General features: G+C 41.1%; 1 protein-coding gene across 2 annotated transcripts; it reads right to left on the bottom strand.

The window, feature by feature from the left end:
• LOC308405056 (transcription factor E2F3-like) lies at positions 1-12,221 on the bottom strand. Of its 2 annotated transcripts, none has more exons than XM_080895457.1 (8): positions 11,681-12,221; positions 9,597-9,717; positions 8,272-8,402; positions 8,092-8,180; positions 7,248-7,406; positions 5,139-5,250; positions 3,410-3,551; positions 1-2,973 (listed from the first exon to the last, which is right to left on the bottom strand). In XM_080895457.1, the coding sequence occupies exons 1-8, from the start codon at positions 11,960-11,962 to the stop codon at positions 2,672-2,674; spliced, it is 1,338 nt and encodes a 445-aa protein (XP_080751583.1). In that variant the 5' UTR covers positions 11,963-12,221; the 3' UTR covers positions 1-2,671. The 2 variants fall into 2 exon arrangements, with proteins under 2 accessions (XP_080751583.1, XP_080751584.1); XM_080895458.1 differs by lacking the exon at positions 11,681-12,221 and adding an exon at positions 11,340-11,556.
• Between the last annotated feature and the right edge of the window lie 6,641 nt (positions 12,222-18,862).

The raw sequence follows: 18,862 nt of genomic DNA, 5'->3' as shown, positions 1-18,862 counted from the left end.
GGATTTTCTTCTGTAACCTCTCGGTCACTGTGTAAAACACTTGCACCTAGTGGCTAATTTGGCAGACCCTAAAAGAATGCACAACCGTGTATTTTTAATACAGTCCAAAGTGATGTTCTCATTTACATATTTTGCATTTCTGTTGTCAGATAATGTCACCTTGCCTTTTTCATGCCAACTAGCCATTTAGTGCAGACTGTGGGGATTATTGGGAGCGGAGTATTCAAGGCACAAAAGTGCAAGTTTCAGACAAAGTGAACAGAAATGCTGCAGCAACGTACGGTATAATGTGTTCTTTGAACATTAAAGCACGCAAACATATTCTAGCTCCTTTAGCAATAATGAAACAGAGGTTGTACATGAACATAATAGGGGCACTTGGAGAGGCATCACTACTCTCCAAAAAACTGAGAATTGCAAAAATGGTAAGGAATATCAGGGGGGAAGTTTCCAAAAGTTCCTACACACTTCCAACAGAGAACAGCCAAACCAGGGATGCGAAAAACACAGAAATGTCTCTGCATGACCAGATAGACCAACTGCGAATCACTGCCTGTGTCTAAGTGGTGCCTCTCCATTTAAAAAACATAAAACAAAAACACTGAAACAGGAGCTAAATAACTTATTGGAGAAAAAACAAAAACGACACACACTAAAAAAATATTGCAATACATTCATCCACTTTTCTATGCTTCAAATGTGCACCCCAGTGGTGAAAATTAATATGCGACAGTATGAGTCTGGCTTTTGGCCAACGGTATTCCCACTATAATGTCGGGGTTTCCAACATGACTGCTAAATAAAACGCGGGCAATTCCTAAAACAAAAGAATTCAAAAATCATACAAACTATGGCATTTATCTCTTAACGCCCTATTTTCTATTTTGCAACATTAAGTGAGAGGTAGCCTACAGTACCTTGTGCACTGAAAAAAATTAGAAAACTGTACATCAATTTACACACGGGCAGGCTTACTCTTTAACGCAAGCTCGACTCTGACATTAACTCACACACGTGATTCCTCAAGCACACGTCAATCAGGTCGGGCGGGGATAAGTCAACAATAACAGCAGCAATATCACCTGTGATCTCTAAAAGCCAAGGTCTCTTTGCACTTCACTATTACAAGGGATGTAATCAGACAAGCTACTGGTAGTGAACTGTGATGGTGTTTCTAATACCTAAAGTGGGAAAAAAATTACATCCTCTCAGCTTGTTTTTCAGCAAGTAATCAAGCCTTTTTTGCTGGCTAATCACGGTAAATTCAGTAGCTCTAAACAAACACAAGTCACTACGGTTTAGTTGCGCTGAATTCACTTAAATTACAAAATAGCTGTTTTTTTTGTTTTTTTTTAAACATTTTCTTACAGAGGAAAAAAAGCCCTTCATTACATGCTGAAGTTTAAATAAGTGGCTATCTCATCCTGTTTTTTTTCCCTTAGATGACCCAAGACGTTAAGTAATTTCTACAGTTTTAAAATCCATTAAAATTCAACAGTTATTGAAGCTAAAAAGAGCCAACAACAGTCTCAGTACACACCGAGCAGGAAGTGCGCACAGAGTGGTAAGTGATTCGAACACAAGTTTCTCTGAATAGCTCAATCCACAGTATAATTGCACTGCACACAGTCTAAGTGAGGAGGCATTAAGGGATTCAGTTATGCCGGCTACTGCTGATGAAGATGGGAAAGGTAAAAAGCAGCGAGAGTCGAGGCGTCAACTGCCAAATCAAGAGTATAGGGTGGAGATGATTTTTAAGTTTGCACATCACGTGTTCAGATTTACCCACTGGCAAGAAATGATGGCTTTTCCAGCTTCCTTTAGCAACTTAGCAAGTTGTGTATTTGTCAGGAGATGAGACACTGGAATATGTGGCATAAATGTCTTGCTTCCATGACTCAAGAATGCATATTCTGGTTATTTTCCACAATAATTTTTCAATGGACACCCAAATGTACCCAATACTCATACTCTGAACTTTATAATCAGCCTAACCTAACTATTCTAACTATGTTGCGAGTGCTGTGCATCAAAATCAGCCCTGTTTCCATTCTTATATATATATATTTTTTATAATTTCCAAAAATGTTTCATATGTGCACACACAACATGGCTATTTAACAGTCAGCAGTAAAAGCGTTCGGTCACAGATCATTGTTGTGGATGAAATCAGCTTGAACTCTACCCACAGCACTTGGCAGTAACACACCTAAAGCGTTACCTGGGTAGCTCTGCACACCCGAAGATAAAACAAAGAAGATCAACCTTTTACTTGCCAAAACAAATTCCCAGACAGGATCCTTCAAGAGTTGACAATGTGATTTTTCTTCTTTCCCAATCTCGAGGGTGTTTTTTGGTAACTGCACGGTTATGCTCAACACAATGCAATAACCCCAGATGTGAGGTAATGCCAAGCACTGTGGGGGATGTTTCCTTATAGCTGTTCTCTCTTTGCTGTCTCTCTATAGTAACACCCATACAAAGATGTGGATACCCTTCCCATCCCCATTTACATTTAACCAACCAGCTGTGTAAATTAGCATCCACTAAAAAGGAGATCAAAGGCTTTACACTGCTGATGACGTTTGTTAGTTATACCATGAAAGAACACGGTACTCCCTGTGGGACAGAAAAAGCCCTCTGTGTTTCCGTCCATTTTGTTCACCTAATGCTAGCTGCCCAGGAGCTCATCCAGGCCAAGAGAGGGCATTTTATCAAAGTCACAGGATTCAAACAAGTCGCTAATTCCCTGGTCGTCTCCCAAACCTAACAGGTAGTCATCTTCTTGGTCCAGAAGAGTAGGCCCAAGGTTTAAGAAAGGACCCAGGGATGAGGGGATCTGGTCTTCTGTCTGCTGCAGGAGACTGGTGTAAGTGGATGAGATGGGTGAAAGAGTTGTGACGGAGACAGCTGAGGAAGAGGAGGGAGGTGGAGCCAGAAAGGGGTTAGGAGAAGTGGTTGTGCAGCTGGGATCTGTGGAAGGAGAAAGAGACAATTTGTTATGACACCAAAACAGCCAAGAGTACCACTGGTCTTCAAAGAAGCTGTACGGCTGTTTTGTTGCACTGGAAGCAAATCTAGTGAGCTCTGGACGTCTCTTCTGGAACCACTTCTAGATCAGCACTGAACACTGAACTCCTTTCTTACCAATCCATTCATACTATTTAAGAACAATGAAACAAAGCATGTGGTTTTCATTCACTTCAGTACAGAAAACTGTTTAAATGTTGCCAATTTCTGTGACTGTAATAGAAATGGGGATTTTTTTTCTCCATGTGTTTAAATGATCATGCTATTTTTTCTTTTACTCAGTCTATGGATATATGATACGCAAAATAAACGGATCAGCTTTTCATTATGAATGACAAAACAAAGTGCTGCGGTACACTACTATCCATCTGAAACCAACCTTGAAGGACTTTGAGGAAAGGAGAGTTCCCATTGATGTCTGTGTTCCCATTTTTTACGGGACTCCTGGGGTCGTTTTCCTCATCCGGGCACAGCAGAACTTCTATGGGACCCTTTGTGCTGGTCAGGTGTATGGATAAACTCTACAGAGAGAGAACAGGTACTCGAATCAGAACAACAATGCACATAAATGTACTACTGATTACCAACATGTGCACACACCAAATGGAGGAGTTTATGCATGTAGCAATGAATCTAAAATATGATCAATTCAGTGCAATGATTTCTCAGACTGACCGAGCCACTCAGAAATCATTGTTGAAGGACAAATTAAAACTAACGGTACCAAATTAAGTTTAAATCTTTTTTTTTTTTATTCAAAGTTTACACACAGATTTTAAGGGGAAAAAAGTGTCTGTTACATAGGCCAGCCCAATTTCCGTTTCTATTAAATGGTTCGAACATACAGTAGAGTACTGAGGTTCACGTGACTGCCAACCTTGTTGCATTAACCTTTGAGTCATTTTGGAGATATGACCATCATAGTGACAATGTAGGATCAAGTTAATAAGGCACCAGTCACATGGGCTTAGAAACCAGCTAGGGACCATTTGGCAACCACCCACTGTGTGTGTGTGTGTGTGTGTGTGTGTGTGTGTGTGTGTGTGTGTGTGTGTGTGTGTGTGTGTGTGTGGGCGGGGGTTATTCCCCGACCAGTTACGTGGATGCTGGAGGCTGATGGCAGTCGCTGGAAAATGACACCCTTTTTCCCCCCACATGACAATACGGGAAAAAAGATGCATTTTGCCCAACCAGAAAACGGTTGCTAGCATATCCCTTCAGTTGCTTATAGTTTCCATGAAAGTGACAGACTTGTCTGTAAACACTGTCCAGCTGCTCTGAGCTGTAATGAAACGGTGACAGTGTGAAAAAGCGTAAATGATGACCACTCGCCTTCAAACTAAAAGTTTACTACTTTTCCAAGATGCTCTACCGCTCAAGATAGTTAGCAAGAGTCTGCAGAGAACCATGGAAAAATACTGGCAGTGGTCAGTAGTACCCTTCAGCCTTCTAATAGGTGCACCTATGGGACGAATTTCAAAATCCTAGGTGACCATCTTCTAAAGTTATCGCATTGACAAAATATTCAGAAAACTTGACCTCCGACCCCTGATCTTGAGGTTGAGGTCACTGAGATTCAAACTCGTCTGAGTTCTCCTGTTATCCATTTACAAACTTGGGGGTCCACATCACCCGCCTGCCCACCTGCGCTGCAGGGTGCTGACAATGCGCCATCAACCTTTTACAGTTGAGGCGTAAAAAAACAGAACTACTGGCAACCGGGAAATCTGCTACCAACTGGTGCAATATAGGAGGTTTTCATGCAGCACCTACTTTCCAACAGATTTCACCCAGCGAAAACCAGAAACCTCCATGAACCACTCCGAACCAATCAGGCAATACACACATTATTGCCTAGCAACCAGTGGTTGTATAAGATCCAATATGGTGGACAAATCTTGAGCAAGATGTGCATGACATCACGTTGAAAAACTTCAATATAGTTACATTTAAAACTGACTGACTTACCCGACTAAGGTCAGAAGTGAACCTAACCAATATGAAGTCTTGTCTATAAAAGAACTCAAGTCATATGCCAAGTGGTCGAGAAAAAAAAAAAAAAAAAAAAAAAAAATCAGGCGCGTGTGTTTGTGAGCATGTATACAAACCTCTTCAGGGTCCGGCACTTCTAGTTTGGTGTCTGTGGGCGCTTTGACGACAATAACCGTCTGGTCTCTGAGGCTCCCTTGTTTGATATCTTGGTATGTTACATAAGCATATGTGGAAACAGCCGGGTTAAAGAAATAAAACTGCGTCTGTGTTGATACAGAACAGACTATATGAAATGACCTGCATTCTGTGACATGTTAGAAAAGAGATGTTTGTTCGAGGAGAAGTAAAACACAGCTAGTTGTTCCTGAAGGCAGAGCTCTTAAAGTACTGAAAGCATATTACAGCTTTTTGAGAAGAGACTTTTAGACTAAGAAACAGCCATGTCACCATTCTGTGCCTGTCTAAACCCCCTTTTGGCATCATAAAACAATTAGTGAGACTTAAAGAATTCATAATGACAATTTACAAATGAAAGGCACGAGCACAATTATTTTTGCAACTAGCTGTACTGCATGGTATTTGAAGGAGTTTGAGTGTGCAAAATCTGAGGACACGGGTCCATGAGGAAAAGATCTCAAGCCTCTGCGTCTTTACTGAGCAGTGCACACATGCAAACCATGACTATTAAGTTCGATCACAAGGTAATCCATTTTTTTCCCTGATGATTCTAATAATTGGCTGCAAGCTAATGTTATGCAGAAAATCTTTTTTTATATATGATCTACAGGAACATTAACTTCTGATGATTGTGTGATCTTCTACGCATCCTATGTGTGAACTTGCATTTGTGCCTCTGCAGTCAGTTCTGGATCTCCTCCAGTTTGTCAGAAGTGTTATCATTAAACTTGATTTTTAATTTTAGGGAAGTGGATAACGTTGTAGGGAAGCAACTTTGGTGAGTGGGTTATTGGTGAGTTAACAAAAAGAAGTCTGTTTTCAATACACAGAGATGAATCGCCACGATTGATGAAGTCACAGTGAACAGCGCTGAAAAAAACTGAAGAGCGTTTACCATTAGTACCTACTCAGATCAGCAAGATGTGACTCGAGTCTTGTGGCGATACGACTCGTTTTCCATTACAACCAAGTACCAACTGGACGTGTTTGGGGTCGTTATTGCAATGCGGCTAAGCACTACAAAGGTGGACGTCAAGGCAACGTTACACCTGCTGCTCAGTGTGTAGAGTTTCAGACTCAGCAAAGTTGTTTCTGTCCAGCTGTTTTCCTCATTGCTGGGTTTAATAAATGGCGGTTTTGATTTTCGTGAAGGAGACACTCATGACTCACTGAGTGACCCACCAACTAGCCGATCGGTAGTATGCATTCTGTTTACATTACATTTTTAGGTCACTTGGAACACCGGCCTGGTACCAGGTCTCATCACCTAAAGGAAAATCCTGAAAACTGTGGCGAGCCGCCCTGAGTAGGTACTAATGGAAAGGGTCCAGTGCCACTCCTCACCTGACACGCTGCCCTCAGGCTTCCAAACTGAACTCCTACACCTGCTGAAAACTAATCAGCTGCAGCTCAGACTTATGAACAACAATCCTCCACATAAAATTTGAGTTAATTTGAAACAGACCTTGACTTTGTGCGCTCTGTGCAAGTTTAAATGAAATCGCAAATTACACAGTTAAAGGGTTATAGCACTATAGGACCTGCTGCCTGGACGTGACCAAGAAAATCACCTTTACTGGGGAATCTCCCAAACTCAAATCAGCAAAGGCTTCTGATGTTTGGCGTTTTTGATCAGATCGCCTGTGACAAACTTATTTGTAATAAAACAGCCACTCCCTACATGAGCTGCAGCATTTAAGAAGCGAATGGCTTCCCTAGTCAAGAGCGATTTCTAACCGACTTCAATCTCATGTCAGAACGTATCAATACTCCGTCAGCTTCCTCCCACTGATCTGAAGAAGCACACTGCTTACAGAGACATTTAAAAATCTATCATCAGGTTGTTTCTGATTCTCCAGTTGTCACTGCTCTTAGTAAAACTGCAGTGGACACTCCTGAAATGAACTTGCTTGGTGTTTGCTCAGAAATCTGCAGTTTTAGTAGATTACAAACAAGACCTTGCAATCCTGTAGTGACTTACTCTGCATCTTTACGAGATTTATGTTGAACTAAAACTTTAGCCACAATCTCAACTAACAAAAGGATATTTCTGGTTGCCTGGCAACTCGCTCATGTGTCTCATATCCAGAGAGCATCTCTGGATGAGTTGTTCGAGCCTCTGCTCTTCATCAGCCAGCGCAGAAACTTCAGCTGTCAGTCTCTGTCTCTGGCTCAGCGCCCCTTCGACCTCCAACAGACTACAGCCCCTGTAAATGAAAGAAAAGCCAGTGCAGAGTGAAATACAGCGGTTTAGAGTCACCTAAGGGTGCTCAATTGCAGCCATTTGGTTTTTAGTTTCAAATATTTGGCACATCAACTTCAACAGTGCAAAAAAGTTCTGATTTCTTTTCAAGTAAACACAGGATTTATGTTTCGGTACGTATGAGCTACCTCTCACTTAAGCACCTTTCCTTCATTACAAAGGTGTGATTACCAGGCTCCACTGACCGCATATCCTGTAAAGAACAAGTGACTTCAAAACATAAAACTGGGGAAACTACCTTCAAAGTATTCTGACCCAATAAATTTCTGTAGTCATTTCCAACTTTAGTGCCTGACAGGGACACGACCTACATCTTAGGCCATGAGAGGAAAATCAACAGAGCTTTAAAATAAAACCATAACAGTACATACAGCTCACAAACATGACTCAAAATCTGTTTAAATGAAAAGCCACCCTAAACTGCAAAGCACAGGTGTCTCGTGCCCAGTTATGAACTTATGAGTTCTGAGTGAGCGAACTACTAAAATGATTCGAGTGTCGGCACTTTTGGGTATCCTCATACAACACATCAGCTGAGGTAAAGAAAGAAGCAAAGATGGAGGAGAAAGAAAAATGCAGAGTCCAAACCAAGCACCTGCATGGCAGAGTGAGGGAGAATAACCACTTACATCCACTGAATGTTGTTCTTGGATTTCTTCTTGATGAGGTGAATGCCTTCTAGTACATTGGTGATATCATACAACCGCCTTTTCTGTACCTGCAAGTGAGGAACACACGTACAGATTTAACGGCGTAACTCATCAGTCGCTAAAACGCTGACCGAAAACAAAGCATCTTCCTCAATTTACCTGTAAGGTTTCAGCAGCAAGGTTGAGGTCCAAAACACCATCGGAAGACTGAGCAAGAAGGTCCACGAACTTCTTTGTTAAGAGGCCCAAAGATGTGTCGTACCGCGTCTTCTCTGGTGGAGACTTGGGTGCTATGGTGGACAAAAAGCAGAAAGAAGGGGAAATTAAGTAATTTAAGCAATTTGAAGGACGGTTTCTAGCCAAGACATGAAAACTCAGTCATTGCTAGATGCAGTTTCACATGAGAGCATATGGCTGAGCGAAACGCAGCTTCATCAATATGTCCGAGAGTCAACAGGAGTCCAAGAGCAGCAGGGGTGTCAGAAGAAGCAGACTACCTGCTGGACGGATGGGTGATCATACTCTGTTTTGTGTTGTGACTCATTCACAAAGACAAAGAGCCAACTTTGAAGTCATTGTTGGAAACAAGCGAGGCATTTTCATACTGGACACATTTACAGTACAAATTGCTCACTAACACTCAATATTGGGAAAACCGAAGACAGTTTTTCCAGGGAAATGCTGAAAGGGAAATGACTCAGCGACAATCGCCGGCGTATTTTTGTGAAGACGAGCTACAAGCCAGTTTGGCAAAAAAGGATCACTTTTTAATTCCTCTGTCGGGTTGCAATTTAAAGCTAAAAGTTTTTTAATTTTAAAGGCTCTGTTCGCACAGTGTCCCATTCCCGTTCTCAGTGGGCAGAGCGGTTTAAGAGCAGAGATCCACACCACGTCACCTGTTGTGACCTCCCACAAGACCACGTATTACACTGCCACGATCACTAGATTCATGTAAAAGAACCAGATCTCTCTCCCCACTTTCTTTTTTAAATTTTCTAAGAATGCAGGCCAAATAAAACACCAAGCTAACAGGAAGTTACTTACTGTGCTTGAATATAGTCTGGAAGCAACACGCTTCATAGGAAACACTTCCCTGCTTTTCTTTAATATGTTGAGAGAGTTCCCCATTTCAGCTCCATAGTTTAGATACACAATACTACTGTTTATATATTGATGAAACAGATTAATCAACACCACTAATATAGTGATATAACACTGGAGAGATTTTTCTTCATGGAAAGCTGAGTGAACCACTCGGAGAGAACCAAGGACCTTACCTTCATGATGATGTTTAGCTCAGGGGAAAAAATAAAACTCATTTTATTGGAATAACCATTAAAAAAAAACAACAACAAAAAACAGCTGTATCTACACTGTTCCCATCTGTGCTGCTCGGCAGGAGCGTGGACACGATGAAGTTGAAACAATCTGCAGTGAAATGAACAAACAAGATGACAGAGGGCTCTTAAGAGCCACCTTCTTACTTCTGGGTGTCTTCAGCCGTGCCCCATTTGATGCCGCGGCTCCTCCTCTACCTCTTGGAGTTTTGGCTGGCTCTGTCTGGTACTGGTGGTCCGAATCATCGAGCGCCAATCGCCTCTTTGCCTAGGAGAGAGCAGAAGGGATAGTTAAGGGTGGATGTGGTTATTTGGCAGTCACTTCCAAAGCCTTTCCATAAGCCTAGTCTCTCTAAAACACAGTATAGGACCAAAGAAGAGTTTCATAGAGTGACTGCTAGTTTCAGGCTGCTTTTAGTCACCAAATGTGATTGTTCTCCGTCGACTACTTCAGTATTCCTGAGGTTTTCGCAGCAAGGACAGCAACATCAAATCTGAATTGAAAGAAGTTTTGTCAGCCACAGAGATTCCATTTTTTCAAATTTATTGGAAAGGGCAAGCCCAAATAGCTCAAGAGTGAGTCACGTCGACGATTTGAACGTCCCACCACACACCAACGCCAAACCCAATAAATAATCGACCGTATAACTCCACCCAGCCAAATAATTAATGGAAGCATCAAGTAGTTCTGCTCAGTCCAAAACTTAATTCTCAAATCCAGACAAAAATGTCTGATGTCCAATTACCCACCACGAGTCAGTTTAAGCGTATGATTCAGCAATTTATGGCTCCAACACAAGCTTTTATTTAGCTTCATATGCATCTACATTGTCCCCAGATTCATCTGTACCATTCACCATGTTTAAGCCCATTTATGGCATGTGTTGAACATTGGATTTGGTAATGCAGATGTTAAACTTCTTACCGTAAACATACCCCATGTCTTGTTTCTTAAAGCACAAAAATACAATAATAATTTTTTTAAATCAAATAACCCATCTCAATTATAGCCCAATGAAGATGAATCTGTGCTTTTGCAAGAATCCATCCTGTTTTAGTGTCTTTGAGCAGGACAGCGTGCCACCAGCTTGCTGGTCTGCATTTCCCTCTAAAACTCATGCACAGCAGAAGCCACTTTCCCCTGAAATGGAAAACATTATAATTTTTAAACCCATACTTACTACTTCATCTTTTGCATAACCCCAGACTGAGAAAGAAAGAAATATGTCCTCTGTTGACAGTCAAAGTGTCAGCCATTTTATATCAGCAAGCAGCTCCCCTCACCCCAAAGCCTTCTCATGGCTCACAGCCTGATATGTGCAGACTGGTTGAGTTCATAAAAGATGAATAACCAGGAGGAGAAAGAAAAGAAAACAACACCCTGAATGCAGCTTTAACTGTTTTGTGTGGTTTGTGCATGTTGAGAATACAGGAAACGTAGAATCAGCACTAAAGCAACAAACTCGGGTTTCACTTTACTTGACATGAAAGGCACCACAGCGTTACTTCAGTTACAAAAGAGTGGCATGACACAGTTGTGCCGAATTAAAAGAATAAGGTCAAGCTCGACAACGACTAACGTTGCTCTCTAATAACCAATAGTGCTACTAGCTCTGATAGCTAACGCATATTTTCAAAGCTTTACCCAAGTTGGCTTGCATCTTCACAGACGACTGGGAGAAAATCTATCGAGCAGATCCCAGACTGAATTGTAGCGATATCTGCGTATAACATCATGCCTTTATAAGTTCCACTAATCATGTAGCGTTAAAACGCTAAAAACAAACATATAGCTTACCAAGAACCGGCCAGGGAAACCATCCCCCAACCCCCCAAATTAAGACACCAACAGCAGCCACTAGGCCAGCGCTAACGTTAGTCATCTCTTACCAATATTTCCATCTGGCTGCAAAGGTGAAGCGGACTCAAAAGCACCATGAAGTCTGCTAACACTCTCTTAGATGACAGGTCTGCATTCCAGTTAACGCTAAACTCACTTAAACTTGTCACTGGCGTCCCCACAGCAAACGAAAACACTTAACCAGCTCACTTGGGTAACTTAGCTAGCGGTAGTTAGTTAGCCACCTCGCTAGGTTGAGTCGAGGGAATGCCCTGGCTAAATAGCTAACATTAGCTGCCCTGAACAACAAGCTCGGCTAGGTTAGCAAGCTAACATTGTGTCGCTGAGCGTAGCAAAGCTAAATGTATAAGCAAGCTGTGTGGATTATTACCGGCGGTCTTCCCAGAGCGGGTCGTTGTCCTGCTGCGTTTGCTGCAGCTTGTTGTGGAGTTGTGTAAATGTTGTTAATCTGAGGCTCGGATAAACACACATTTGATGTCTGTGTAATGTTGCAAGGCGGTGGTGTGGTTATTATTTGGATATACGTAGCGTTTGATTGACCGGGGTTCAAACGATCCGAGAGAGCTGTTAAAATTATATTATTATCCAGAGAAGAGCCTCCAACCCCTGCTAAAATCACTTTTTCCTGAGCCGAGGAGGTCCCTCTTCTCATCTTGCGTATTCAGGGTAACCCCTTTCTTATCTCGGAACTTTCGAGCTCGTATAGCTGCTAATCCGCCGCAATGGTTACAAAAATAATCAGACCAAAGTAAAGACGAGTGTCTGAACTATCGATTTCTGAAAAGTATTTTTCCCTCAGAAAGTGCATTTAGGCAGATGCAACGGATTAAAAAGTAGCGCAACTCTCGTTTCCCCCGTCTAGAAATGGCTTCAGGAAACGGCCTGATGAATGAAGGGATACGGTTTACGCGCTCAAGAACCCTCCCGCGAAACTCAGATTTCCCGGGAAAATTTCAAACAGAATTTACATGCCAGACCCTATTGGCTCCTAACGGCAGAGTACCCACCCATATCGATGTCATTTCGACCAATGACGGCTTCAGATTCAGTGCGCCACGTGTTCATTGGCAGTTGTAAACACGTGACGTCACTTGTCACGCCTTGCGAGCTCTCTGATAGGACGTAAGGTGGCGCCAGAGACCAATTTGCTGAAGAGAAAGCATGAAGAACCAAAACATATCTACGGACTTAAATATTATATTAAATTATATTAAAAATGTAATTATTATCATTAGACCGATTTTTTTAACATTTGCAAAGCCATGTGTTTGTGCTTCTTATCATTTCTGAATACGTTTAAATTAATCAAGTTTGGATCTTACCTATAACTTTAAAAAAGGCACATTGCAAAATGCAGGTCCCAATATACAGTCTCAGTGATGCAAGTGAGCTCAACTCTATGTTGCAACAAATGTGATTTGCTTATTTTTTTTCCATTAGTTTCCAAAGCACCCAGTGACATTACAGATTTTGTTTTCTTTGTTTGTTATTTCAGTGATTGCTTAAATAGTGCACTGTGTGATGTTCATCTCTTTGGACCATGTTCAAGGAGAAAATTACTGCTCTCAAAACCACACAAAATTGAAATACTGTATTTGTGAAACCACTGTGACAAGAAGGATGATGAATGTAGCCAGCACATTGTTCGGTCAGATGAAAGCATAATAAATTTGTCTGGATTATGGGATCTCATATGTTTGCTATGGAAATGGCTGTTACGATCTGTGAGACATAGAGGAGCGAGTGTGCTGATGTCATCTGCATAAGTGAAAGAATTATAGGAGAAGATATAGATGGCATGAAGTTGCAGCCAAGTGGAAAAAGAATGTTTTCAGAAGTTAAAATGGAAGTTTGTGTTCCACTGTAATTGGAATTAGCACTCAGGTACTGCAAATGAAATTCACTTTATTAACTGATCACCAGCAACTGTGAGCACCTTGATAAAAGCTTAAGTTTGAGCAGTTTGCTAATCTGGAGCATTTACTGTAGGTGTGTGTTGTCAGGACAATGCTGCAATCTTCCTGGGAGTGGACATTCCAGAAAATTCATTCCATCTGACCGTACAATGCCCAGAGAAATGGTAAAATCTCACTGTCAGGCCTCAGTTTGTATGTTAAATTTTAACGTTTTTTGGCAGTACAATTAGAAAAAAAAAATGAACATCTATGGCTTGTTTGGAAAGGTTGCAAGGTGTAAGCCTGAAGAACATGGCAACACAGTTTGGGTTTGCATCTGAACAAACCACAAGAATTCTGGAACAATGTCCTTTGGACAGACCTAAGTAGAGATATTTGTCCATAATGTGCAGCACCGTGTCTGGAGAACATCAAACACAACAAATCTGTACAATCACCTAATGCCAACTGTCAAGCACGGTGGTGGAGGGGTGATCATTTGTTTTTGTTTTTTCCAGCCACAGAACCCAGGTGCCTTGTAGTTACTGAGATGACTGTGAACTCCAAACCCATATGTACATATGAAAGTCTAGAGTGAAATAAGAGGTCATCTGTTTGCCATCTAAAGCTTGGGTGAAACTGGGTCAGCAGCAAATCAACCACAACAGAATGTCTGAGAAAGAAAAGACCCATGATGTTGTAATGGCTCAAGTCAAAGTCCAGATCTCCACCCGATTGAAAATAACCTGAAGAGAGTTGTGCCTAAACAAAGTCCCACAAACCTCAATGAAATGAAACATCACAGCAAAGAAGTGCAAGGCAAAGTTTCTCCACAATGACACGAGATACCGATAAAGTTATACAGAAAACAATTACTTCAATTTGTTGCTGCTAAAGGTGGCTCTACAAGCAACTGAATCATGGGGTGTACTTAGTTTTCACAAGATTATGTAGAGTAGTGATGGGAATTCCGGCTCTTTTTAGAGAACCGGCTTTCGATTCCCAACCGGCTCTTCAGGTTGTTTTGTTGCTTTAATTTATTTATTGTTAACAACAATATAAAATTATGCACAAAATTAATTACTAATGTAAAAAACGTGGTTTTATTTATATATGCTTATATATAAATATATACGGTGGCCCCTAGAGACAAAGCACGTACAAACTTCAAAAAGCACATACAAATTCCAAAACACATTTCTAGCGTTAACTGAACTTCCAAAACAGAGCTACCTAGATCACATAAATTACACAATTGAAAGCAAATGTGTTTTGGTTGTGTATTTATACACAAGCACTCATATATATTCAAATAATTAAAAAAAAAAAAAAAAGTTTATTTACCTGTTACTACCACACACCAAATCCGGTTGTTGGTACTTCCTGGCTTGTGTAGCCACTTTGGAGTTTTTATGTGTTTTGTTGTTTTCACGTGCTTTGGAGTTTGTATGTGTTTTAGAGTTTGTACGTGCTTTGTCTCTAGGGGCCACTGTAAATAATTTTTTATTTATTCACTCCACATAAAATATAAGAAATAAATCATATAATACAAAAAACAACTATTTGCATTTCAACTTTTAACTGTTTAAATTTTCAGCTTTTTCCTTTTAAACAAATTTAAAGTGAAACAAAAACACTCCAAAACTCCAAAACACGTACAAACTCCGAAGCACGTAAAAACTCCAAAATGGCTACACAAGCCAGGAAGTACCAACGACCGGATTTGGTGTGTGGAAGCCTCATTCAATAACTTGCACAGATTATTTTGAAAAGTGATGGTCAATGGGCATCCTTGAAAGGAGTGATTACTTCATATGCGTTTTTTTTAATGGTAATCAATGTATTTATTTAGGCACAGGAGGCAATGATCAATTTTAAAATGTAACCTTTATTTAAATTTAATCTTTTATGCTAACAATAACGCCAGAGTGGAAGTGGTGTAGCTCAATAAAGTGATCGATGTGTTCACTAGTTGACTTCAATAAACCCGTAACTTATGAAATCCATATTTTATAGTAAGTACATTACTGATAAAAGAGGTAATAAACTGTTAAATAATAATAGTTAAATAACAATAAGTCTGTTAAATTGATTTTGTGGCTGTTTTGCTACAGCCACATGGGGCCTATCCAGCATAGAATTGAGGCACTTCAAATAATTCCATCCCAACAACGCCCACCTTGAAGTATCCCAAATACAGGAGTTTAAAATAAGATCTGGTTTCAAGCCATGGCGGAAGTCGTCCAGGATGCTCTTTATGCGCGTCACAAAGTAAAAGCGGACCAGGTGGTGGGTGGACTGAGGAGTCAACACACATATGTGTGGCCCAAACCGGACCTCTTTGTAATCTGTGCCATTGTGCATTGGACACAGATGGCCCCCTTTCATCAGGCAGTCCTGTTCGAAGCTTTTCTCACCCTAAAGAAGTAGGTTACAAGTGTGAGAACAACACAAACAAGTAGGTGAACTCGTTTCTATTTGTGCAAAAATATTACACTGATTTTTCTTTTACATTACAATTTAAATGACACCAGTGGAATGATTATAACATTTATATTAAATAAGTTAGCTGAGGTTTAATCTGGTAGTTTACACATGATTATACACCCTGCCCTCTTCTTTGTGTCAGTGTATAAAACTAGTAAATTTTAGCCCTTGCCTTGCTCCTTAGTTGATATTTCTCTGCCTGGATCAGCAGAACCAGATCCTTATATACAGAGCGCTGAACTGAGGAAAAAAATAAAACGATAGATTAGAAGCAGTCCCCATAGAGTCATACATTACATTATGCAGATTCAACAGTAGTCACTTCATTAGGCACACTTTTCCACTTTCCACTTCCATCAATTGGCTAATTGAGCCAGAGAAAGGTTCAGAAAACAAATAAAATATATACAAGACGTCTGGATAACAATGTCTTGATGACAGCAGCTGACACCAGGGCACATGACACATTGAATAGGGTAAGAATTTAGGTGTAAGCTGTGTAATTTACTTTTCTTAAATTACTGCCCTCAGGATGAATAAAGTATTATAAATCAACCAATCATTCGTGAATCTGCAGGGCATCTCTCCCCAGTGGTGGGCTGGGTGTTAGTGATGGGATCTCCAGCTCTTTTTAGAGAACCAGCTCTTTCGGCTCCCAACCGGCTCTTCAGGTTGTTTTGTTGCTTTAATTAATTTATTATTAACAACAATATAAAATTATGCACAAAAGGAATTACTAATGTTAAAAAAAAAGTGGTTTTATTTATATATGTTTATATATAAATATATACGGTGGCCCCTAGAGACAAAGCACGTACAAATTCCAAAACACATTTCTAGCGTTAACTTCCAAAACAGAGCTACCTAGGTCACTTAAATGACACTATTGAAAGCATACAGGGAGTGCAGAATTATTAGGCAAATGAGTATTTTGTCCACATCATCCTCTTCATGCATGTTGTCTTACTCCAAGCTGTATAGGCTCGAAAGCCTACTACCAATTAAGCATATTAGGTGATGTGCATCTCTGTAATGAGAAGGGGTGTGGTCTAATGACATCAACACCCTATATCAGGTGTGCATAATTATTAGGCAACGTCCTTTCCTTTGGCAAAATGGCTCAAAAGAAGGACTTGACAGGCTCAGAAAAGTCAAAAATAGTGAGATATCTTGCAGAGGGATGCAGCAGTCTCAAAATTGCAAAGCTTCTGAAGCGTGATCATCGAACAATCAAGCGTTTCATTCAAAATAGTCAACAGGGTCGCAAGAAGCGTGTGGAAAAACCAAGGCGCCAAATAACTGCCCATGAACTGAGAAAAGTCAAGCGTGCAGCTGCCAAGATGCCACTTGCCACCATTTTAGCCATATTTCAGAGCTGCAACATCACTGGAGTGCCCAAAAGCACAAGGTGTGCAATACTCAGAGACATGGCCAAGGTAAGAAAGGCTGAAAGACGACCACCACTGAACAAGACACACAAGCTGAAACGTCAAGACTGGGCCAAGAAATATCTCAAGACTGGTTTTTCTAAGGTTTTATGGACTGATGAAATGAGAGAGTCTTGATGGGCCAAATGGATGGGCCCGTGGCTGGATTGGTAAAGGGCAGAGAGCTCCAGTCCGACTCAGACGCCAGCAAGGTGGAGGTGGAGTACTGGTTTGGGCTGGTATCATCAAAGATGAGCTTGTGGGGCCTTTTCGGGTTGAGGATGGAGTCAAGCTCAACTCCCAGTCCTACTGCCAGTTTCTGGAAGACACCTTCTTCAAGCAGTGGTACAGGAAGAAGTCTGCATCCTTCAAGAAGAACATGATTTTCATGCAGGACAATGCTCCATCACACGCGTCCAAGTACTCCACAGCGTGGCTGGCAAGAAAGGGTATAAAAGAAGAAAAACTAATGACATGGCCACCTTGTTCACCTGATCTGAACCCCATTGAGAACCTGTGGTCCATCATCAAATGTGAGATTTACAAGGAGGGAAAACAGTACACCTCTCTGAACAGTGTCTGGGAGGCTGTGGTTGCTGCTGCACGCAATGTTGATGGTGAACAGATCAAAACACTGACAGAATCCATGGATGGCAGGCTTTTGAGTGTCCTTGCAAAGAAAGGTGGCTATATTGGTCGCTGATTTGTTTTTGTTTTGTTTTTGAATGTCAGAAATGTATATTTGTGAATGTGGAGATGTTATATTGGTTTCACTGGTAAAAATAAATAATTGAAATGGGTATATATTTGTTTTTTTGTTAAGTTGCCTAATAATTATGCACAGTAATAGTCACCTGCACACACAGATATCCCCCTAAAATAGCTAAAACTAAAAACAAACTAAAAACTACTTCCAAAAACATTCAGCTTTGATATTAATGAGTTTTTTGGGTTCAAAGGAGCTTGCAAAGAAAAGCGTCTGGACTTCTTTAAGTTACTTGAAGACGTTTCACCTCTCATCCGAGAAGCTTCTTCAGTTCTAAGGTCAAATGGTGGAGAGTCCCAGATATAAACCTAGTGGGAGTGACCCCCCACAGAGGGACAAAAGGACCCCCTGATGATCCTCTAATCGCATGAGCCAAGGTGGGAAACTGGGCGTGGGTCCCAATCAGCCAGAGTTTCGGGTGTGTTCATTGTGAAACCTGGCCCCACCTTATCATGCGAATTCCTGAGATCAGATGGCCCAGGATGTGAGTGGGCGTTAAGGCGTCTGGGAAGGGATCTCAAAACTGGATTATAGATGGCAGAGAGTTGGTGTCGTAAACCACCGCCTCTGTTCAAAGATGGTCGCTCACAGTGGACATAGATGGCTTCTTTCACTCCTCTTTCAAACCATCTGTCCTCTCTGTCCAAAATGTGAACATTGGCATCCTCGAAAGAGTGACCTTTATCCTTAAGATGCAGATGGACTGCTGAGTCTTGTCCTGTGGAGGTGGCTCTTCTATGTTGTGCCATGCGCTTGTGAAGTGGCTGTTTGGTTTCTCCGATGTAGAGGTCTGGGCATTCCTCGCTGCACTGTACAGCATGCACCACATTGTTAAGTCTGTGTTTTGGCGTTTTGTCTGGTTGTTGTTCAATAATAAAATTATTCCTCAAAAATACAACTTGCCTAATAATTCTGCACTCCCTGTATATCTTTCTAATATGACATTGTTGTCCCTGGCTCTTTCTCTGTCTCTCCCT

This window comes from Rhamphochromis sp. 'chilingali' (genome assembly GCF_963969265.1).
Source record: "Rhamphochromis sp. 'chilingali' genome assembly, chromosome: 11".
In the NCBI taxonomy this organism is placed as follows: Eukaryota; Metazoa; Chordata; class Actinopteri; order Cichliformes; family Cichlidae; genus Rhamphochromis; species Rhamphochromis sp. 'chilingali'.
Note: the sequence above shows the minus strand (reverse complement) of the source record. Positions and strands in the feature narration are given on the sequence as shown.

Excerpts from the sequence above, each read along its gene's own strand:
- LOC308405056 (XM_080895457.1), bottom strand. The coding sequence starts at position 11,962 with ATGAGAAGAGGGACCTCCTCGGCTCAGGAAAAAGTGATTTTAGCAGGG. Across the intron at positions 8,181-8,271 it reads TTGCTGCTGAAACCTTACAG|GTACAGAAAAGGCGGTTGTA; the intron begins GTAAATTGAGGA and ends CCTCACTTGCAG. Across the intron at positions 7,407-8,091 it reads AAGAACAACATTCAGTGGAT|GGGCTGTAGTCTGTTGGAGG; the intron begins GTAAGTGGTTAT and ends TTTCATTTACAG.